At 36.1% G+C, this 24,024-nt stretch overlaps 1 protein-coding gene across 1 annotated transcript in view; it reads left to right on the forward strand.

The window, feature by feature from the left end:
* Window positions 1–24,024, forward strand: part of GRID1 (glutamate ionotropic receptor delta type subunit 1) — a gene marked incomplete at both ends in the record, with an annotated part of 531,319 nt that overhangs the window by 428,224 nt on the left and 79,071 nt on the right. Inside the window, 2 exons of the mRNA XM_084290039.1 lie at window positions 4,630–4,791; window positions 6,082–6,201. Of these exons, the coding sequence (XP_084146165.1) occupies window positions 4,630–4,791; window positions 6,082–6,201 (282 nt within the window). The remainder of the gene's footprint in view (window positions 1–4,629; window positions 4,792–6,081; window positions 6,202–24,024) is intronic.

Consider the following 24,024-nt stretch of genomic DNA (forward strand, 5'->3'; position numbering starts at 1 on the left):
TGTTTGTAAAACAGTCAACATCATTCTTATAGCAGATAGGTCAGAAAGCATTTAGTAATATTACTTCTAGCTCTTACAACTCTCAGCAATCAAGTGAAGGAGGAACTGAAAATTACAGTTCCTTTCTCCAAACAGGACAGAAATGAAACATGTTGTTCTACTCTAGGAATTTTTGTTATATCAAGGGGCATCCCTGCAGGCAGATACTTGTCTGTTTCTCCTCTGCTCCCCCGAGAATATGTAAGTAAGGGAAATAAGAAACGCTACAGAGCTTGGAAGACCCAAAGGAGTCAAATCCATGGACATTTTTTTCCTTCTCCCTTGCTTTGCTATCAATTCTGAATAGCTGCTTGAAGACTGATTTTCAAATCTCTTATGTCGCGGACAGCACTGGTGGAAACAGGGTATAGCTGATCCCTTGGTTGTTTCACAAATTCCTTCATGGGTCATTTTTATATGCAGGTAGGGTTTGAAAGCCGAAAATTGAAATATGTGTGCACTTGCAGTAACAAGTGCATACAGGCTTTGTCCAATCAACCCTTTTTCATTTTGCAACATCAGTATTCAGGAAATTGTAGCAAACTTGTGATTTTGTGGAGAGACTTTGTGGAAGACATTTTTCTTCTGAAACAGTCCTCTAGTCTGGAGAAGAGAAGGCTGAGAGGCAACCTCACTGCTCTCTGTAACTCCCTGAGGAAGGGAAGCACCGAGGGAGGTGCTGGTCTCTACTCCCTGGTCACTGATGGCAAAGCTGAAGCAGGGGAGGCTCAGACCAAACATTAGGAAAGATTTCTTTACTGCAAAGGTGGTTAAACACTGGTACAGGCTTCCCAGCGCAATGGATGGTGCCCCGTTCCTGTAAATGTTAACAGGCATTTGGACAATGCCCTCAGTAACACGCTGTAACTTTTGGTGAGCATCCAAGTGGTCAGGCAGTTGGACTTGGTAATCTTTGGCAGTCCCTTCCAACTGAACTATTTTAGTCTAGTCTGTTCTAAAATACAGTGACTGATGGTGCTATTGAAAGAGATTTACGTGTTCAACTTAGTAGGATCATGTTGTGAGCAAGGTTATTATGACTACCTTGCTTTGAAGAAGCAGTGAAAGCCTGTGGAATTGTTGCTGTATTAAATGGAATATCATAGAAAATAAAGGAAATCATTGTAGCACTGGATTAAATGTGAGATCAGGCCAGAATCTGTGTCTTGAATTCAGTAAAATTTTTCTACAGAAAAATATATACATAGTAATGAATTCAGGCAGAAAGTGTTTATTTTGAAGAGTTTAAGTATTCTTATTTTTCTAGCTCAGAAAGAGATTAGTAAAAAAGATGATGAAAATATACATCACAGTGAGATGATGGTATACCTTATCTCCTTTCTGGAAGTATTGTTAATTCCTTGTATTGAACCCTTACTTTTTTTTCCTTTTTTTTTTCCCCCTTTAATTTCTCGCTATTTTTAGTAGCCTGGAAATGGTCAGGTAAAACAAAAACAAAACAAACAACAACAAAAAACACTTGTAGATTTGAAGGATGCTCCTGTTCAGCTGTGCTCTTACAAAACTACTTGGGCATCAGATTAGAACTGGAATCATAATTCTGTTTGCATATTTTGTATTCTAAAAAGAATTCTTAACTATGTGAATAAAATTCAACTTACCTTTACATTGGATGTTGACCCATCAGTGAGCAATGGGTAAAATAAAAGTTAAAACTTACAAATGCATGCATGTCAGTATTGACTAATACTTAGAGTATGATTATATGAGAAGAAGTACTTTGTTGATACTAAATAGTACCATATACTAATTTTTGCAGTGGAACTGGAGTGGCAAAATACCAGTGGATCAGTGTGCACAGCATGATGTAGCAGAGTAGTCTTTCCATGATAAAAAATAGTAACTTGCTATGCCCCCTGCAACATTTACTTCTGTCTTGCTGCATAGATTCATGACAGAAGGAAGGAGGCAGTGTGAAACTCCTCTTGTGCAGACCCTTTCGTGCTGTCACTTATTTTATATCATTCTTTCAAATGAAAAAAAGAAAACAATAGTGAAACAAAATCCATTATGGGACTAACTAAAATATATGCGTTAGGTTGGTAAACAAGTAGTTTGGCACCCATGTCACCCTTGTTCCCCTCCTCAAAAGCAGGAAACTCACCCCCATGTCCCCACCAAGAGACCAATAGCTATCACACAAGTGTGGTGTTGCTTGTGGTAGGTGGTGTAGTATCTCAGGACTGATGGGGCTTAGACCTGATGAGCTCTTGAGTTCCCTTCCAACGCCTATAATTCTGTGTGTGATTCTGTGTGAAGTGATTGTTTTGTTTTGCTATATAGCGTGGAGTATTTGAGTTGCATGCAAGGTCGCTAAAATAGTCAAAAATATTTCTCAAGCTTTTAGTACCTTATATTTGGATAATCGTATCATAAAAGGTAGATAAGAAAAGGAAAGCACTGCACCCAAGTTCATCTTGTATTTTACCTTAAAACTCCCTACTAGCAAACTGTTTTCAGGAATGAGGCTGCATTTTCCCAGAGCTGGAAAAGAACAGTGTCAAACTGTGAAAATACAAAGCATTTCTGGTTTGTGGCTGTTCCACAGCAAATTGACAATAAGTTGTCAGTTAAAAGAGTGTGTTTAATCAAATTCAGTGGGAGTGAAGAGGATCCTGTCTTTAATGGCATAAAAAGAAATCTCCTTTTTCCTTATATGTAAAATGTACTTCTAAGCAAGTTTGTTTGTTTGTTTGTTTGTTTTTGTTGTTGTTGTTGTTGTTATTGTTGTTGGTTTTGTTTGTTTAGTGGAGACTAGAAGAGGAAAAGTGCCCTATTGAATAATAAGGATTTGCTTGGTTCCTTTATTTGAAAGTTGTTTGGAAAATATCTGTGGAGTAGGGAGACAAATGCAGTAGACCAAAAGAGACTTAACAAAACTAGCAGCTTACTTGCTGGAGCTCATATTAACTCTTCAAGTACATACTTTTCTTAAAAAGAGGAGATCTGGATATTAGCTGCTTTGGAAACTCTTTGAAAAGGACAAGGACTAACAAGAGCAAGTGGTGAATATAAGGAATGTGGGCTTTTTTTTTTTTTTTTGCCTTTTTTTTTTCTTTTTCCAGGAAGGCTAGAGAGAAAAGGAAGGAAAGATGATGACATTAAAACTAGCTATACCAAGTGGGTGAGATTCTCAGTGATAGTATTAAATGGGTTTTGCATTAAGATCCCTGTTTGTGTATAGTCACTTAAATAGGTGGGTATCCTCAATATTTTTGTGTGTATTTTCTTCCTATTTTAATTGTTCCAAAATGAGATTTTGTTTACATATTTGTTAAGATATTTTGGTTGGATTAATTTATGCCAGAAAACTTCCCAAAGTGACTAAATTCTCAATTTATGTTGATCTCCAGATTGCATGGAACATTTATGACTTAACATTAGGATCTTAACACAGTATCAGAAGTTTACTTTTAGACACTGATGCAACAGTATTATGTGTTTAAGCTTTACAGCTGAGTGATGTTTTATAGGAAGTATTTAGCTGCATTAAGTTCAACAGGCACTATCATCTGTGGTGAATTAGAGAAATCCAAATGCTTAGTGGCAAATTCACGGATCACCAGGGCTAAAGCTAGATGAGTATCTTTTCAATATAAAATTAAAAAATGCCGTGTCTGGCACCTAATGCTAACTGGTAGTTTGAATTTAGCAAAGAGTAAATCGAGACCCCTGAATCTGTGCATTGGTTTGAAGAGTGCCTGTAAATGCTGCAAACACGTGGAGAGCACCTATTTATTTATTTATTTATTTATTTATTTATTTCCAAGCACCTTCTCAACAACTTCCACTGCTAAAATTTTACCACCTACAGTGGATACTGCCACATGTCAAAGATCTGATTTTGTATCCATGGCTGTGTCTTGGTTTGGAAAATTTTGGAAAAGGAATGCTTGGATGTTACTAGTGCATTGTTCTTACTGGAACCTTTGTTGTCAATTATTGCTGCTGTTATCTCTCACATAAGGAGAATAGGGAGGCTGAAATAAATCCTTCCTGAGAAAGTAGAACAGTGACCAGTCTCCTTTAGATTTTGTGGAGAGATGATGATGCCAAAATAATGCTGCTCTTTCTCTTCCCTCCGTACAAAACAGATGCATTAGTATTATATTTTGCTGTGCTAGAAATTACCAAGATTGCACAAACGAGAAAAAGACTAAGAGCTTAATTCAGTTCCATCATTTTCTCCTTGCTGAAATGACTGACAAAGTAGTAATCTTTGTCTTTTATTGATAGATAGTTGTACTTCTTCTGGAGCTTGAGTTTATGTTTGAGCTTCAATCTTTTACATCTTTACAGCACTGCATTGCAGTAGGGTAGGTAATGCACAGGTAAAGCAAGTGCACCAGAGTCCCTTGGCCAGAAGAGCCCAGGTGCCAGGCTGAAAAGAGAAGGTGGGAGTGAGCACTGGTGTTTGTCTGAATTGCCTTAACTGTTGAAGATCTCAAGCATGCCTAGATGATATTTTTTGTCTTTTTGCTTTTATTTTTGTTTGTTTGCTTGTTTTTACAATTTCTTTTAAACAATGCTTAAATAAACAGAGAGGCTCATTCTTATTATTGTTTGCAGGTTTCCAACCTGTACCTGTATGACAGTGTGCTCATGCTAGCCAATGCTTTCCACAGAAAACTGGAGGACAGGAAATGGCACAGCATGGCAAGTTTGAATTGCATGAGGAAATCCACCAAACCTTGGAATGGAGGACGATCCATGCTAGAGACTATTAAGAAGGTGAGAATAGACAAACCACAGTTGTTTGAGCAATTGAAAGAATTGTTCCAGTTCTTCTTGAGATTAGCTGTTTAAGAGGTTTTTGACTTCTGTTTAACTTCTCTTTGATTTATTAGAAGCAAGTGATTTACAACTACTAGAAATGATCTACTGTTATTAAACAAGCCAACGATTTATTACAAACAAATAACACACACTGTGTTCCAGTGATATGTGTTTTACTTCTCTTGCTATCATAGGTACCTTCTGTGGAGGTAATGTGATTAGAAGCAGTCATACAGATAGATATGTGCATTTGTCGTAATAATTTCCTCAAAAGAACTTAAGGAGCTTGAGGGGCCAGCCAATGATAAGGTTTAAGATTTAGGTTCAATTTACTGCAGCTCAACTAGCTTCATAAGTTAGCTGAGCATTGGTAACTATCCATTTATGTGCTGTAGCCCAGAGCAAATGCAATGTGATTTAGCTAAGTTGTCACTAGCAATTACACTGTCTTGCAGTATGTTGAATTACTCAGATACGGACAGTACTATGACTTTGTATATGCATGGTAGCCTCTTATACAGAAGATATTAGATCACAAATACTAGTGGAAAAACAGTACTAATTTTATCCTATGATAACTTTAGCAATTATTTGTGAAAAGAAACAACCTGTTTACTCATATATATCGATGAAATATTTTTGCTCTAATAAAATGATGCAATTTCATTGAAGTGTTGTGTTATGCTCTGACCAATCTTAATGGCACTATCTTTTGTTGATAAATTAACTCAAAGTTTAGTGTCATTTCAAGCTTTACTGCTACAAACCCCCAAAAGCCCGTAGTGATACTTTTTCAGAGAGTACTCAAAATAGTACTTAAAATTTGATCTTTTCCTCATGCCTCTTTTGGAAGCACAGAAGGCATTACTCTGTCTTCTGGGCTTGGATTTTCATGCCTTTGAATTCAACACCAGACTCAACCCACCGCCATCAGTTACACTGAAAGGCCATTGTCTCATGTTGCACCAAGGCCCTCCTTTTCTTTGGTGTCTGTCACTATTAGAGAAAAAGACCTGATGACTTTTTGACAAGATGTACAGTGGATATGTTAGTGAAGAGATATTTCCTCAAAAAATACATATAAGTTTTTCTGGCACTGTTGGAACTATGGAAGAACATGCAATTGCTACATTTAGATTTCACTGTAAAATTTTTCAAAGCAGATTTGGCATATCTTTAGTAGAAAGGAGTGTTTATAAAGGCAAATTTGTTCTATTCTAAAGTTTTTGCAAATTGTTTCCCTAGGGCCATATAACCGGGCTTACTGGTGTTATGGAGTTTAGAGAAGATGGTGCCAACCCCTATGTTCAATTTGAAATACTGGGCACTAGCTACAGTGAAACATTTGGCAAAGATGTCCGGAGGGTAAGGATATGCTGCTTATTTCTCTTTTTGTTTTTCTCTAAATAATATACATTCTGTTTCACAGGAGAAAATGTTATTTTCTAGGAATAAATAGGAGCTATGCTACAGAAGATATTTACTATAAGAGAAATATTTTCTAATTTCTCATATGCTTAAATGTTGAAAGCTAATTTTATACTGGTAGGGAGGAGTCCTTCAACTTGTTTTCCAATGTACAGTAATGATATAGTGACATGACAGTGCTTATGAACATGATAGTGAAGGCTGCACAATTCTACTCATGTATTTTATTTCTAAAATGATTTGACATTTGTCTTATTAAGGAAGCTAACTGAGATTATAAGTTACCCAAATAGAAAAAGGTGTAAGGTGTAACTGCTGTAAGAATCTGAAATAAATAAATTAGAAAGCTCTAGAGAAGATAATTTGAGAAATGGCTGATGCTATATTGTACGAAGTAAAGTATTACCTGTCAGTTGTGATTGGTGGAGCAAGGACAGACTGGGAGTAGGGTGGTTCCACGGGGTCACTGACATAACTGTCATGGGCTGAGAAGGCTACTGAGAACGTGTTCCTGCAGAGGGGATGTTTCAAAAAGAAGTGAAACTCTGACTTGAACAGTGAGGTTTTGATTGGAACCCAGTCTAAAATATGTCCCTATACGGGTCATCTGGTTGAAATACAGATACTAATACTATACAGACCGTGGTTCCCATATTAAGTAGAGCTGAGTAAGCCAAATTCCATGCAAAATTAACTGTTATGCTATTTTCTGTTCTTTGTTTGGCCACTGCTTCATGTGTTTCATTTAGATTTACCTGAATTATACCAGCCTAAATGGAAAAATGAGTTAAGATCTTGTGTTTACATTATCATCTTGAATAGCTTAACCTGAGATTCTCTCAGAGTGTAATTTGGCATGACTACTCTGGACATGGAGCCAAAAGCTTGTGCTATCTGTTAGAAATTCAAAAGAAGGAAGAGAAGCATTTGCAATGCATAGAACTCCAGGAGATATAATTGAAAAACCTCTGTTGCCAGAAAATGTCTCTGAAGACTTCAGATTTGTTAGGCACCCTCCTATATTGACATGACCAGAAAAGGTTGTTTCTCAGTCCACTTTACTTGATTTCTAGAAGTTTTGTACTGCAAGTGAGGAACAATGAGTTCTGAATACTAGCCGAGTGATGAAAAATTAAGATCATATTGGAAATAGTGTTTCCTATGTAATAAATCAGAGTTGGCATGGGAGGCCTAGAAAGCAATTTGTGTTTATAAATAGAAGTACATAGGTTTATGTACAAGTACGCAAAACAGAAGTATCCAGTGCCATGTTAGATGCTTAGGAGTATCCTGCTGTGTTTCCACCTGGCACTACAGAAAAGCATGAGTCTCCTGTCAGTGCTGTGTTATTGCCAGCACATATCTTGGGTGCCATCAGGCAACTTGAGTTCAGTTCCATTTTGACACACATTTCCCAAGTGACTTTCAGTAAAATCAGCATAATTATCACTCAGAACATGTTTGAGACCTTACATGGAAATTATGATGTGATACATTATTACTTTTTTTTTTTTTTTCTTTTAAAATGTACACTTCATATATATGCAAAAGCTTTCACTTCAGTATGTTCAGCACAGTGGCCAAATTGGGGTGTAATCCACATGTGGGGAGATAGCTACCATATCACACAAAAGAGACCACAAGGCAAAGAAATGGGAAAAATGACTAAATTGGAAGATGACTAAAATGACCAAATTGGTATAGTACAGATCACTTTTGATCCCTAATTTGCTAATTTGGGATTAGGTGGTTAATGTAGAAAGGCTTAACTCTTTCTTTGGATGTTAAATGCAGAACATTACACAGTTCCAAAAATGAAAAGTAGCATAATTCTAAATGGATAAAAAGCTACTGGCTGTGCAATACTACTCTGAGTTAAAATGAAGTTCTGAAAACGATCCTCTTAGCCTAATAGATAGAGAGCAAAAAGTCAGCAATATGCAAGAGCATATGCCCAGCAGTCTATAGAAGAACTTAGAAATGACAATATTTCTCAGAGCAAAACTACCATGGAACTACTGGTATTCAATTATTTTGACAGCCTGACTTTTTATTATTGCAGCAAAAATATGTTACAGCTCAGAAGTACTTTTAAAAGCTCTAAAAGTCATGCTTGTCTTCTTTATGTTACTGGAGTGAGAGATCAATTCTGATTTATTGTCAGTTGTTTCCATACCAGCCTTTCCTCAGATTTAGCTGTGGAGGGACACTTTTGGTGCAAAACAGAGGTACTTTTCTGCATGGTTTTCATTTCCTCTGTATGAAGAACATCTGTATCTGTTCATTCCTGCCCTGACCCTACAAAAAGCCTTTGCACTTACGATCTGTGACAGGGTAGTGCAATGTAACAATGAGTGTTGAGACTTAAAGAGAATCCAGTCAAAAGTTGTAATGTACCCTAAGACTCAACGTTCATTAGAAAGTCTTTTGTAGCGCCTTTTTGCAGAGGCATCTTGACTCTTCAAAGTTGCCCTCAGATCTGGTCTTTCTGCAGCCATAAATGCTTTTAATTTCCCCTGGGTGTGACTGAGTTATGCAAGTAAATATATGTATTTCCTCTCTTGGTACACGTTCTCCTTTCTTCCACAACTGCAACATCACATTTTTGTGGCAAAACCTTGTAGTGGCTTTCATGTATTTTGCTGTTGTTGTTGTATATGCTTTCTTTTCCTTTGTTTGGGCAGACTTTAATGAAAGGGAAACGTCAGAAAATGCTCTAATTTATTTGGTTTAAACATAAAAGAACAGAGAAAGTCACTTAAGGTCTACCAACTTGTTTTACAAAAGGCTGAGGTGATTGCCTTCTATTCACTGTGTGCATGTGGAAGTTAAGAAAATATGATCTATTCATGCTTAAAAAAAGACTGATGTGATGACCAATCAGGGTGTTTGAAGGTTGAAGGGGTAAGATTGTCAGAGAAACAGAAAAAGCTTAAATACCTAGTACTTGATGATTGCTGTATGATTTATGTTCCTAGTGCATATAAACACCTTCTAAAATAGCAACCTGAGCATCTGCATATTTTAAAAAATAAATACAAAAGGAAAAAAATACCCACAGACTTGCAGATACAGACATAAAGGAATTGTAAAAAGTATAAAATAGAACAGAATCAACTGAAAAGACAAAAAGTAAGGAAATTTAACAGCTGATGCCATGCTATTGTTTTAAATTGAATGAAATTTGAAAGAATGAATGAAAATCACAAACATAACATGGAGAGGGGTGGAGGGTTGTGGAACTATCTGGAAAAATTGGTATAACATGCAGGTACAGCCTATGAAAAGCTGGAATGAGGCTAATGGCCTATTATATTCAAAGCATTTTTAGGTTGTAATTAGTAGCTGATATAAGATCCTTTCTTCTCATTTCACCTCTCACGCCTGCTCCCTGTGCTAAGAGTGTGTGCATCAAGACCAATACCAGCCCTGGTTGCTGTTAATTGCTGGATTACCACTGAATGCTCTTCCTATGAAGGCAGAGCTTACCAACATGGCTCTGTCTTTTCTCATTTAAATTTTATTTATTTTTCCTTTATTTATTTATTTATTTATTAACCCACATAGAATCATAGAATTGTGTTGGTTAGAGAAGACCATTTGTGCCACAAGGGGCATGGATGAGTAAAGTTTGTTCACATTTTTGTCTTCATCTTAAGTTTCCTTTTTTCCTTTGGTTCATTCCCAGCAGTGGCTGGGAGTGATCAAGTCATTTTGCTTCATTGGCTCATTGTCCCCAAGTGTAGCATGAAATTGAGGGCATTTATCTGCTTTGTATAATGTTTTGAACTCTGATAGAAAAGGATTGTAACAAAATTATTTGGCTGCTAACATCAAGAAATTGAATGAATCATAGTATTAGAAATCATACATTCCTAAGCATTGGAGAGACCATCTCTTCAGAGCTAGTTTGTAATTGTCAGTGGCAAACTATGCTTATCACAGTAGAAGAGACATGAAGTGGGAAAGGAGGTCAGGTCTACATTAATTTCCTCTCTACTCATCATCTACATTATTAATTGTTATTAATGAAAGCCTTTCTGTAACTTTCTGAACATCTGTGCTGGTTCATAATTCTTGTATTTCTGCAATTGGATGAATTCACTACAATATAAAAGTTTAATTATCCATCTGTGAGAGCAAAAATAAGAGTTAGGGCTCTAGAGTGGTGTTCCTGGCAACTCACTAACTCGCATTGATCTCTTGGGATATAAACCTGCTTGTTCTTGTCTGTTCATGAATACAGAGAATACAATAACCCTACAACTGCCCTTGCAGGGCCGTGATTAGGCTTAGTTTAGATAATACTTATAAACAGCTTTGAGATTATCTTCATCCCTGGCAGGAAGATCTTATGTAAATGTGGAATGATATTGTTATTTAGCATATGTTATGACAGGATCATATTTTTTAGAGCAATCTGCAATTTTTTTCCAAACTAGCTGGAATGAAGGGAGAATTAATGGTTTACACTCATGCTGTATTTCACAAGAAACATTCTGTTCAAAATGATAACATTTACCATTGGTTATTCATTTATGTCAGTTGGTATGTTTTCATTCTTTTAGAATTACATGTATATTTTCTTGAATTATCATCTGCTTCCTAGTCATACTTGTTTCTTCCAGTACTTCTGAGGCAGATTGTAGAAGTCACTGTAAGTAGTTTTGTGATATGTTTCAAAGTTGTTGAAACCCCTTTTTTGAAGTTGGATAAAATGCTTGAATTGTGATTGTTACTTTTAGATGAAATCTCATCATTATCATGATGAGAAATCATATACTTCTTGATCATTGCAAAAAGAAACTGCATTTCAGAGGTCTGCAGTGTTTGCTGCTTTCACCTGTAAGAATATTGCCAAGTTGCATGATATGCCAGTAAAAGTTATGTACTGAAGAGAATGTACTTAGGTGGTTACTACTGTAATTGAATCAGTTTTACTCGTATGGAAAAATAACTAACTAATTTGTCTTGGTTTAGACATAAAACAGATGCCTGCCTCCTGTCAGAGCACTTCATAAACATGCACTTGGGTATAGTAACTCAGAATAATCTGTGTTGCCAAGGTATCTTTCAGCTGAAATGCAAGACTGATGATCACTAAAGATCCTTTGTTACCTGCCAAAGTGAAGGAGTAATAGTTAACCTTATTCTGGGTAAAATGCAATTTTTGCGTATTTACATTTGCTTTAACATTCTCTTACTGCTTGACTGGATTGAATGTCATGGTAAAATAATTTGGAAAAAGAGTATTGTGATTCATCCCATAAATACATTGCATCAAACTGAAGAAAAATCTAGGGTATTTTCCTCAAAATAATAAATCAATTTCATTTTTAGTTGTAATTTTCAGTCCAAGATGGATATCGAGAGTAAAAATATATGCATTTCTTGAAAAATCAACAAGTTGCATTATTAATGGTTAAAAACATAGCTGAACTTATAGGAAATGGCTATAATCAATTTTTAAACCATAGAGGAGTACAATAGAAGAAATATGAAGAACCAAACCCGAGTGGTGTTTTTTTCTGAAATGAAGCAGGGACCCTGTTTGCTCAAGTTCTGCAAATTAGTTCTTTGCTTTGGGAATTGAAATATTCTGTTCTGTATGCTTTCATTGGAAAACCATAACTGAATTATTTTACTCAATAACTGAAAAGTAAGCAAGCTTAGAAATGCTTTTTTTTGTTGTTGCAAATGTGTGATACATTTTTCTTTAACTTCTTTGTTTTGTTTAATGGTTGGGGAAAATATTGCCAGTGGTTCTTTATTTATGGAGTTTTCATCAAAGCTCCTATAACTTAATGATGAATGTAGAATTCCGTGCTTATGTGCGTGCATGTTATGAAGAAAAGTTATTTCTATACTGAAGCAGGTCAAGATTTTCTGAGCTTATGACCAAGTGGGATGTACTTGAAAACAAACAAACAAACACAACAACAACAACAACAACAACAAAAACCTGAAATTTTTCTTACCATTTTGGAAATCTAAAGATCAAGATAATTTGCTATTCCTTCTTGCATCAATATGGAGCAAAGGCAGTAAACCCACTAATCCAGAGAAAAAGTGTCAGTCTGACTGTCTTTCCCACTCTAAGGAATATTTTTCAATCATGATGTTTGAAAATCACACCAAAATGGGAAGAATTTGTTGCAAGGTGTTAGACTTGCATTTCAGCATCATATCTGCTTAGCAAAATCCCGTTGAAAGATACTAATATTAATGCCAAAATACATGTTCAATTATTTTGACTAATAAATCAAGTAGATGTCATCTTGGCTTTCATAAATATATGAACAAAGGATATCTAGTATCTCTTCCTTTTTAGTCTGATTTCAGTGTCAGGGACAGTTGCAAGGGCTGTACATTAATGGAAACTCTGCAATTTCCTTTCAGCAGTGTTTGAAATGCATTTAATTCCTCTAATCATTAGTGTTGCTTCATATCATTTGATGAACTTCAAATACATGTAGGTGCATGAAGGAATTTATTATTTGAGCAATAATTTTTAAACCCAGGGTAACTATGATACCCTCATCTGTATTTTGCTCTGCTTATATTCAGTGTGTCAAAAGGTGGACATTTAAATGCAGGTATTAAACTATTTAGTCATGCTACAAAACTGTAGATTTAAGAAAAATCGCATGGCTTTTCTTTAGTCATATTAAACAACAGAAATAGAAATAGAATTTTAAATAACTCTGGTTTTGCTTTTGCTTCTGCTATTTCATGCCAGAGTATATTACTATATACCAATAAATACTTGCTGTTCATATTATCAAAAGACAAATTTAATGGGAAGATTTCTTAGTGGTCAGCTCAAATGTGGGACATGAACTTGTAGGTCACAGTGCCACAAGCTGTCTGACTTGGTTTGGCTTAGTTCCTTAACTTCATTATACATTAAAAAAAAAAAAAAAAAAAGAAAGAAAGAAGGAAAGAAAAAAAAAAAAGAAAAAGATAACCTTAATTCCTCAGCTTACTCTTTTGGAAAGATACATGCAAAAGGGCATCAGAGTTCTGATTAAACTTCTTTGTCCAAGCTCGCTAATTCACTGAAATAACAATACTTGGCAGAAATTGCCTGTCGATGTTCCAGTTCCTGGCAGAAATGCTTTTAAATTCAGGACTTTGTTTTTAGACCACATGGGAAACAGTTAAATGGGTATTTAAAAAAGGTATGGTCTATAATCAGTGTGAGCCGGTGTCAAGGAAAGCATTCTTGAATACACCTGCTCCAGTACCGTATCTTTTGCTGTGTGAGTGAATGAAATGATGTATTTGGGTAAAATATATACAAAACAAAACTTTTTTTCCATTTGGGGACAGTGTCCTTTTACTAGAATGGAGACAGTATTAGACATAGGTAACAACTCTTGGAATGGAAGATTCTTTCTGAGCATGACATCTATGTGGCATGCTATCAGATTATTGCATGTCTGTATTTTTAATATGTTAATGACTGCAATGGACAAAAATATAAATAGAGCTCTCCAACCATATAACCACTAACAGGAAACATTTTAAAGTTATATGTTGGCACCAAAATACATTTAAGTAATGTGTGTGTATATTTTTGGTGTTTTCCAGCATGAAGTAGGTACATAGGCAGAAGACAATAATAATTAAAAATATTGACAGTATTTGAAAAGTCAATTTTCCATATTTTGCTGCAGACTGGAATGGCTATTAGACAGAACAACACATTTGAATTCCGCTTATAATTAGACCACTTCCAAGGGTAAAAACCAAATAAAAATGAACAAACCCCTTGATTAACAAAGCTCACCAAAATCCACTGTTAGTGGAGATTATTGGGAAAATTATGAGAGGTTGAATCTACCAGATGAATCTGCAGTTTGCCCTAGGAAGGAAGCCATGTCCTAGCTATTTTAAGTGAAAAATATAATTGCCACTAGCCTGGATGGAAAATGAGATAGAAGTGATTTTCTTATGTGGCTGGATTCCAGCTCAGTCTGAGCTTAAAAGATCATTAAGAACCTGAAATGACACCTGGATCTGAAATGGTGACTAGAGTGTCACAAAGAAGGGGGTTGCTTCCTTTGCAGTGATCACATGCACACAGCTGTTATTTCATAAAGGCAGGGCACATGCTAAGAAAGCATCCTGTTAGAATAGCATAGACAAAACAGAAATGTCATGTAGAAGAGCTGAAGCCTGGTATCTGCAAAGGCCAAATCACTTTGCAGTCAAATTGCTCTCATGAACAGTTATGCACCTGTCCTGTAATCAAGTTGGAAGTTGCAAAAATATCTGATTGTGTGCCTTAAGCCCATGGGTTGTGTTTTGTTGTTGTTTGTTGATTATTTATTTATTTTTTTTAACAAATAGAATTGTACAGAGCATGAAGCATGGAGGATACTGGGAGAGTATTCTGTCTATGACTTTAGGATTCCCTGAAGAACAAGAGTGATGCAACTCACCCTATTCATTATTAAATTTTGTATCATGCTTTGAAACCAATGGATGAAGGATGCTGTCTATCATGATATAATTCTTCTTCAAATGAATGAAAGAAATCTCTTCGAAACCGTACTTCTTTAATGTAGTAGGACAGTGCTAGGCTGCCACTATCTACTTCACTTGCAACAATATCTTCTCTATGAAAAGATAAGTTGCAAAGTCCCATGGAGTTTATTGATGAGGTTTGAAGAACTCAGGTGTTGGGCTTTGTTGGAAAGCAGGTGTAATGGGAAAGAAAAATCCAGGGAGTCTCTGTTATAGCAAAGGAGTCAAAGAGAAATATGCTGCTGATCATTATTGAGCCAAGCAGGAGGCCAGATAGAGGCTTTCTCTTAGGAAAAGGAACTGTATAGAATCAGTTACATCTGACTTAAGTTATTTGCTTAAAACTGAGTTGCCAAGCTCAGTTTCACTGAATATCATAACTAATGAGAAGAAAGAGCTTGCTTAGTTATATCAGTGAAATCTGCTTAGTCAGAATACCACCAAACAGTCCCTTCATAGTGCTTTGATTCAGGACAGGTGCTTACACTTGTTCCAGCTCTGTCTAAAGTTTCAGTGCTCTTTTGTCTAGTCTTCCACTGTCAGAAAACTTCGAGAAAACAATTGGTGAGGCACATCCTGTATCCCATGTGCTTTTTTTTCTGGGGTAGTGTGTCTGGCAATGGCAGCTTTTGCATTATGTGGTTAACTAACAGTCTGGTGATCTTACTGACCTGTCAAGTGAATCTTTGGTGTCAGCGGGTCAATCCAGAATTTCTCCCCATGTTGTTTGTCTTAAAGTCTCAATTTTTAAAAATTATATTAATTGATAAAATAGATAGTTGAGATTATAGCATCTAAGAATGGTATGAGGCTGATACCAGTTCCTGTTTTTGTTGTTGTTGTTGTTGTTGTTGTTGTTTTTAAGTAAGGACTGTAATATGTAATAACCATTTAATAACCATTTAAGGAATACAGGAAATTGTTAGAGTACAAAAATAGATATTCTTTTACAAAGCAGGCTAAAACTTTCCAAATACAGTGCTTGGGCACATAAGTGACTGAGGAGACTGCAGCATTCAGTCCCTGGAGCCTTACCAGAAACTAGTCCTAAACAAGTACAAGAATTGGCAATTGCTTACATGGAAGAGAAAAAAATAATCCAATACCCAGCAACTAGCAGCATGGGTGATATTTAATACTAGGAGAACATTTCAGTTCAAGTAGTTCTAACACCATCTATAATTTTCTTAAAGCTTTATGTTCAATTTATTCTGCTGTAAGATTAATAATACAGTAAGATATAAGTTAGTAGATGCTTTGCAAGATTGGTGTCTGAGCTGTATTGAGTCTAAGCTGCACTCTCTGTCACCCTCTGTACTCTCATTCAAGATCCCATTCAATACCAATCTACAAGGGCAGTGGAGCTATTTACATTTCAGCAGCACCTGGGGGCTATGGTTTTGTTATACAAAGAGCTGCACAGATAGTTAACTATATTATTATTATGTAATACATAAACCATGTGGTTATGTATTCAGAAAAATGCTATTGTCGTTTTGCCGCACTGGCAGAAAAATGCAATCAAAAAGTAGATTTTGAGAACATTCAGTATTGGAACTCCTACAGGGTGTTTGTTAAGATAGGGATGAATAGCTTTGTGGGTCAGGTGCAACATGTGTTTTTTGGGCTTCAAATTTTTCCAGGCTAAGTATAACAAGCACTGCTGTTCATTGTTCAAACTTATGATTAAAATAATTTGAAGAATGAGAAGGGACCAGCTCACTTCTGGAGCTGAATCTGAAGTTCTGTTTGCTTTTTTTTTTTCCTCTCTTCTCTCCTACGTTTTAAAATAATTGAGAGTCAGGCATTTCTTGGTAAGTTTTCTGAACTTGTTCAATGATATCACAAGGTAATTTCACTAGAAATTTTAGAGAGAAATAAGTGTTGCTACTTTGTGTTTTTATTAGACTAAGTAAGGGCAAATGAGAGCACAAAATGTTTACTTCATGGGCATGCAGGAAGTGCACTGAGCTTTTGTTACTATTTTTCATTAACTGATTAGATTTGGAGGACTCCTCTTCTATAGACTTACTGAAAGGATAGTCTAGAGCTTCTGTTATTTGAACACAGGGAACACAGTAACCAATGAAGCAGAAAACAGATTTTCTGTATGAGCTAGCTTAAAATGAAACTGTGAATCTGAAGCTTGGGTGCTGCCCAGAGCCTGCTACTCATTACAGGACATTTCACTGTCTTTCTTAGTTCACAGACTATGTCCAATCTTCTCTGCATCCCAAGACAAATCTGTTATCTCAGGGTCTGGTCTCTCTGGGTTTGATTCTCTTCCTATCATGCATCACCCAGTTTCATTCCTTGCTACAAGGTCCTTAATTGTGTATTGCCTCCTGCACCTTAGAAGCACCTCTCTGTTGATGATCAGATGTCCCCAGGGAAGCCAAACTCTCCTGTATTTCACCAGGCAATTTGTTGCAACCCCATGTGCAATCTGGCTCTGAAAAATCGGCGCCTTTCTCTGCACTGCCTAACCACAACCTTTTAATAGAACATAACATATAGTCATACAGTGGACTGAGAGATCAAATAGATGCTGCATCTATTCCACAAATCGATACGACAGAGCAGAATTCAAATCAATATTGGTTTCTTCCCTGTTTCTATTTTGAATCTTGATAGAGGGTTGGGGCAAAGATTGATAAATTGTTCCAAGATCTATAACTGTGTTATTTCAACTATAGTTTGATTTAAGAAAAAGTGAGGAAAAAAATGTAAAGAAATGCCTAGTCGTAAATATAAGAGGAATAAAGTGAGAAGTTTTCATATATGTTTTCATTATTTATGTGATGTATTTCTGTAGATTTTGCCCGTGGGTGGTATTGCAAGACTTCTGTGCATTATCAGTTCTACTATGTCAGCCATGACTTACCACCTTCATAACACTTTATCCAAGATGACTCCTGTTTGAGTCTTTTTAATCATCCATATACCATGATCTTTCTCTATTTCTTCCACTCCCAAGATGCAATGCAAAGCAGTCATTTATCAGAGCCAGTAAAGAAAGATAAATGGAAAGTATGGATTGTATTGCCTTTTGTTAATGTATTGAGCTTTTGGTGAGAGTCAGATTTCATAAGAAGAAGAGTTCAGATTAGACTGAAGAGGCATTTTTCAGAATTAACTAAACATGTAAGGCATTAAATAGAATCGGCTTTAGAATAATTACTGTGATTAGATTATTTTTTCTGTGTAATTTACTACGATTTTTCAGTTTCACAAGAGAGAGCTTACCCTAGTGCTAGTTGGTGTTTTAGCAAGCATGCTGCAGGCAAAATATCTCTGTAGCAATGTCCTTTGTGCTACAAGGTGGTACATTGCTGAACCAGCCAAGATGTCAGGGACGCTCAACGTCCCAGCAAGTCATGTGGTTTCCCCATTGCTGACTGGTTGTGATCATTGAGGTAGACTTGTCAAGGGTAACATAGTTCAAATTGGGCAGTCTGATGAGGATATGAGAATAATTATTGGCTGACAGCTGATTCATCTGTGAAGAGTCAGAGCTTCCGCCACTAACACCTTTGTCTCTGCCACAGGGAGACTCCACTTTGGAAAATTAATAACCATCATCTTAAGGGAAGCTTTCTAGTAGGAAAGGATATCTGCTAGCAGAGGGAATAAGGGTGGACATTATACTCTCTGACATATGTGAAGCACATTAAATTGGAGTCTGCTGGCACTGCCTAGCATAAAACAGCATTCTTATTTGCATTAATGTTGTTGTGTTGTTCTCCAATTGCTTTTTTATTTTGTTCAAGAACCAGTGGGTTGTCTGCAAATTTTGTTTCTTCTATATATTCTTTATAATACCACTTAATTATCAAATGTCATAGGAAGTTCACCTCATTTGTAGGCTAAGCTATAACTGCCCTTATTTTATCCTAATAAAACTGTGAAACAAATTTCCTTACTTAAAATACATCATTTGCCCTTATACATTATCCTCTGGCTTCAGTTGAGGAGAACAGCACAGCCTACTTATTGACCATTTACTACACTTGAAAGAAAGTCTTGCTGTTCCCATTGCCTGCCATTCTGTATTGTCTGTTCTCACAGGTACTGAGCAAAATACAATTTAATGGCCTATACTAGTTTTGCTGGTGTCTCTGTACAGTATTTATGGTAGGTGTTTTGAGTACTGATAGTGGATTTTGAAGATGTCACCTATTTTCTAACCAGTGGAGTGGAAGGGAAGTAAAAAAGTCAGCTGGAATTCCTGGAAGGTGAGCAGGAATTGGAGCAGTGAGGATCTTCTCAGCCCTCTCCCCTCCTGTCTCTCCCAACATATCCTGCCCACATTAATAATGCTCTATTGTTCCATGGTAGTTAATCAGGCTGTAGCAATGATTAAATGTCTTTTCCTGTAGTTGAATTAACTTTCTTAGATGTAGGTGGCATAAAATGAGTTACAGTGTTGCACCTACTGCTTCTTTGGTTTTAATTATTTCAGAAATCCTGTCTGTTCTGAATTCATAATAACCACGAGGATTTCCAAGATTTGGGTATTCAGAATCAGAACAGTAGCAAGGCTCTGTAGAGGCAGACTTTCCTGCTGAAGAGAGGTGTTATCATTCTGCTTTTGAAATGTCTAGGACATTTCACTTCTCTTGTTCTGCCCTGCTTCAGTCAGTATTTCATGGTCCAGTCCAGAAAGGCACTATATAGGTTAATACTGATCCAGATCAATGAGCAAAGGAGGTGATTGTTTTCCTTTATCCTTCAGAAATTAACACAGCTTAAACCTGAAGCCATTTGTGTCTGTGTAAAGACATGATCCTGGACACACTCACTGCTTCAGATCCTACAGGGTTCTCCATGCTTCCTCCCTATCACCAAAATTAGCCTTAACGACAGATTCTGGGATAGAAATCAGGATGTCTGCTAGTTTAACCTGTCTTAGTTCCAGAGTTTCTTTAGTTCTTGTAGGCATCTCGATGGCAAAATAAGTGGGGCATAAACCTAGAGCAACAGAACAGTTCTCTTGGGGGGAGTGAATCCAGGAGCCCAGGCAGCTCATTTCAGTGATCCCAGAGACCAGTGAATGCAATCATTAATGAGGAAGAGACTTCCAGCTGATCTGTAACTTAAGCAAGCTGACAAAGTCTGTTTAATTAAGTACTGGTTTGACTGACAGCCACTCTGCTGAAATCCAAATCAGGACCGGTTCTCTTGTCTTCCTGAAATATATTTATTCTAAAGTGTGCCTTGTCTTGGGTACCTCAGACTTATGTCTCCGTATACTGAACTGCAATTTAGATGTTCTCCTTTTGTTTGTTGCTGTAAACCATTTACATCAAAATGCTGAGTCTTTAAATTGATTATAAAATATGCAAACTCATATCTATGCATGCATATATAAATTTCACTGTATCTTAATTTCCTTTCTGACATATTAGAATCTGCTTTTCCTGTCAGCCACTTTAAAAATATATTTAATAAAAGTCAACAAAAAACAGTCATTCTGAGAGCTCCATATGGGCACACATGAAGATGGAAAAAACATAGTATTAAGATTTGTTCTTTTACTTTGGTGTGCTGTGGCTAATGCTGTGTAAAATACAGACTTGGAGAAACAATGTGCCCAGTAGAAATGCAGGGATGTGAGAAAAATAGAAAGAATTTATGGGTAATAATCCTCAATAAACCTGACAGGCAATATCAGCTTTTTTTTTTTTTAGCTGATTACAAACTGGAAATATGGGTATACTTTCCAGACTGTACATTAGCTCATGCATTAATATTGTAGTAAGGAAGAGTCTTTCCTTATTTGCTCTACATAATATTTTGAAGACAGCCCTGTGACCTCCTTTCTAGTGCTCTGGACTACTACAAAATTTTGCTAATTTTTTTAAATGTTTTGATTTTCAGTTAATTCCATGCAGAGATTTAAATATAAATGCATGCACTCACACACATCCCTTAGCTGTTTTCATGTAAAAGATGAGGAATTCAGTCTTGAAAACCTAACTAAACATTACACTTGTATCAGATATAATAAGTAATTATTCCTTCCACTGATACTGGCAGGCAGTGAGTACAACCAGTCAAAGCAAGAGTTTTGTACATAGAAAAGGCCACATGTAATCTAGCTAAGCATGCAAAACATATCATAGTTCTCTTCTTGTTTTTCTTTTCCAGCTGCCTCTTTTTGTTATTATTTTAAATACCCTTCATTTGGCTACATGTCATTATGAAGCATATACATGTATATGCCAGAGTTGAAAGATTATTGAAGGCATGTATTTTCTTTTCATGAATGTGTATCTGAGTCTACATTGATAAAACTGACTTTATTTACTTTCACTTGAGATTTCTTTTAATTAACTGAAACAGAATGCTCAAACTCTACTGATTGCTAGCTAGGTGTATTTTGTTGTTTTTCTTGCTTCAGCTTTGGCTGTCTGACAATAGGAATACTGTCTCCCTAACTTTATCTTCATGTAAAGACCTTTGTATATCTGCAGTTCTTTATTTTTATTCTGGAGGAAATTAGACTGTCTTTGAAATGGGTTTGATTGGATTTTTTAATTCTCTTATGATCAAAGAAAACCAGCTGATTTGCAATGACAAGAATATATAAAGGTAAGAGGTTTGTACAAGGTTTTTCAACACCGTTATGTTCTGTTAGTTGCTGCATGTGATAGGACTCTACAGTTTATTTACAGCCATTCACAACTTTGAAAAGATGCATGTTTAAGGTTCTTATCACAGACATCCTGAACTGTGGGAGAGCAGTCTTACTTATAAAGTTATTGTTCTGCTGCTGCACAAGCAGTGGCATTAAAGTTAGTGAGGTAGGATGTTCTTCAAGGTACAGACACAATTACTCAGGCTGTGACACAGCTGTGACTATTAGCTAACATACCTGGGGAGGACATCGGTGATTGACTGGTGGCTGCAGAGAAGCAATAAACAGTTATATCAAATTGTTCAAACAAAATTCATTAATAATACAAAGGTTCATTTTCTGAACTCATCTTGTATACAGAGTGAATGTGAATATCGTGCCTGAAGACCAAGCCAGAGAACAAGATGCATAGTCACACTGACTTCAGGTGTGCTTCAACACAAAAAACTTCAAATATCTCAAAATGGCAATCTGTGTTTGGTATAATTGCCCTCCGTATCAAATTATCTCTTCTAAAAAAAAAAAAAATAATAATAATCTCTTACTGTTTTGTATTAATTTGCTAAGAAGAATCCGGTTATATGTAGTTACAGAAGATTGTGGTCTGCCTGAAAAGTTCACAGATAGATAGTTTTTCTTTCTCGTAATATGTGCCTTCAGAAAAGTGTCTTATGTATTTTCTTTAACTAAATTATTAGTTCAATTTGGTGGAGCAGAATACAAGTGCACAGAAACTGCCTTATTTATCAAAATGCACCCAACCAGTGTCAGCAGTGCATATTGGTTTTATATAATTGTTTTAAGGGCTATATCTGCAGATGGGGAAGGAGGAATAGGACAGCGAAGAAAAGCGTCTGCCTGACTTCTTGTGAAAATCAGATGCCTTTGAGGTGACCGAAGTCAAACAAATGAAGTCCAGATGAATTTCTATCTGATCAAAACCTGATGGGGAGAGGTTCTCATGTGCCCAGCCTGGTGGTTGGCACCTGCGGACTGTGTCAGGTTGCCGAATTGTTAAGGTATTGAACTTGTTCCAAGGCTAGGGCTCACTGCTGTGCTGTGTGCATGTACTCTGAGGCATGGCATTGTCCTTTCTGCACTGTCCTTTTCCTATCATATACCCTTCGTTTCCTTTACATAGATAAAACTGTTGGCTGTAATCTTTTGCTTAACTTATTGCTTGTATTACAGTGCAAATTAGCCCACTTGTGCCTAGCTAGTTTTTCCTTGAAGCTCATTTTTAACAGTGCTGTTTCTCTGTATTTGATGCAGATTCTTAGCTGTGTTAGTTAAAGAATGAAGTAAATTGACTTCTATTGAGAGGAATATAAGCTGCTAGAATCCACCCCCCTGAAAACTCCCTTGACTTCTCCCCTTCTCTGAATCTTACTGTCATGTACTTTGAAATTATTTACCTAGCATGTTTTAAACTGTTGACTTTGTGAAACAGCTGTTAAAGTCCACCCCAGAAATGACTGCATATATCTGAAAAAAAGATGAAGGCCCTTTAGGATGAAAATTGCTATACCACAATGATTATCTTGACTGGTGAAATTCTAAACTGCATGAGGTTCTTTTTTCTTCTAAACAACAAAAAATAAAAACCATTAAAGCATTCAGACATGTTAAAAACTCCAGACTTTTTTTTTTTTTTTTAATAAAACAGCAGACGTCTACCTTTGTAAGGTTTAAACAATCTTTCAACTTCATGACTTGGTTATGTTATGCCCTCAGGAACCTATTCTTATTATAATTATGATCCAAAGGAAATATTCTCAAATAGTAGCACTTTTCTATGGTAATAGCACAGTAGATGTTACAGTGAATTGATGATTGTTTAAAAGCTTTTTGCCGGTATGAAGTAGAATGGTCCCACATCTTTGAAACAAGACACTAACTTTGAGTTTAATCAAGAACTGTAATAAAGGAGAAATATGTTCTTAGGAAATGCGTTGCAAATTAGTAGGTTGAAGATGAAAAGATTGAAATTATTAATAAGAGTTTTTCTTTAGTGCACAAGAATAACTCGTTCATGCTGTTGGAAGTTTTTATGGTTAAATTAAAGGATCTATGTTTTTGCATCATTGTTCTCGTCACCTGTTACTCTAATGACAGTGAAAACATATCATGGGGTCAGTTTAATAACCAGTAAATGCATATATTTTTGTTAATGTTCCTGTATTTTACATTTTTGTTAATGTAAGGTAATTTGATGAATTTTATCTGCAGACATGCTAATTATTCAGTGTTCTAGAATTTATGTGTGAGCCCAGAACAGTGGCACTTCCAAAGCTGGAAAGAAGATCATATGAGTTACGTGGTTAGTTACTACTGTATATGACTACTATGGGTTTGAGTGTCAGTGCATTTTTAGTCTTCTCTGTGACCTGAAAGAGAGTCAAGAGCTGAAAGTCTGATCCACGCTATCAAGCTTTCAACTGGCTTTGATAGATGACCTTCATGTCTTTCTTTTATTTATTTATTTATTTTTTCTGTACTTTGGAGATCGCTTTTGGATATGAAACTTGGGACAAAACATACTAAAATCAACATGTTTGTCATGTTTTCCAGCAAGTTTTGAAAACCCT

Source organism: Netta rufina (assembly GCF_964035555.1).
Source record: "Netta rufina genome assembly, chromosome: 7".
NCBI lineage: Eukaryota > Metazoa > Chordata > Aves > Anseriformes > Anatidae > Netta > Netta rufina.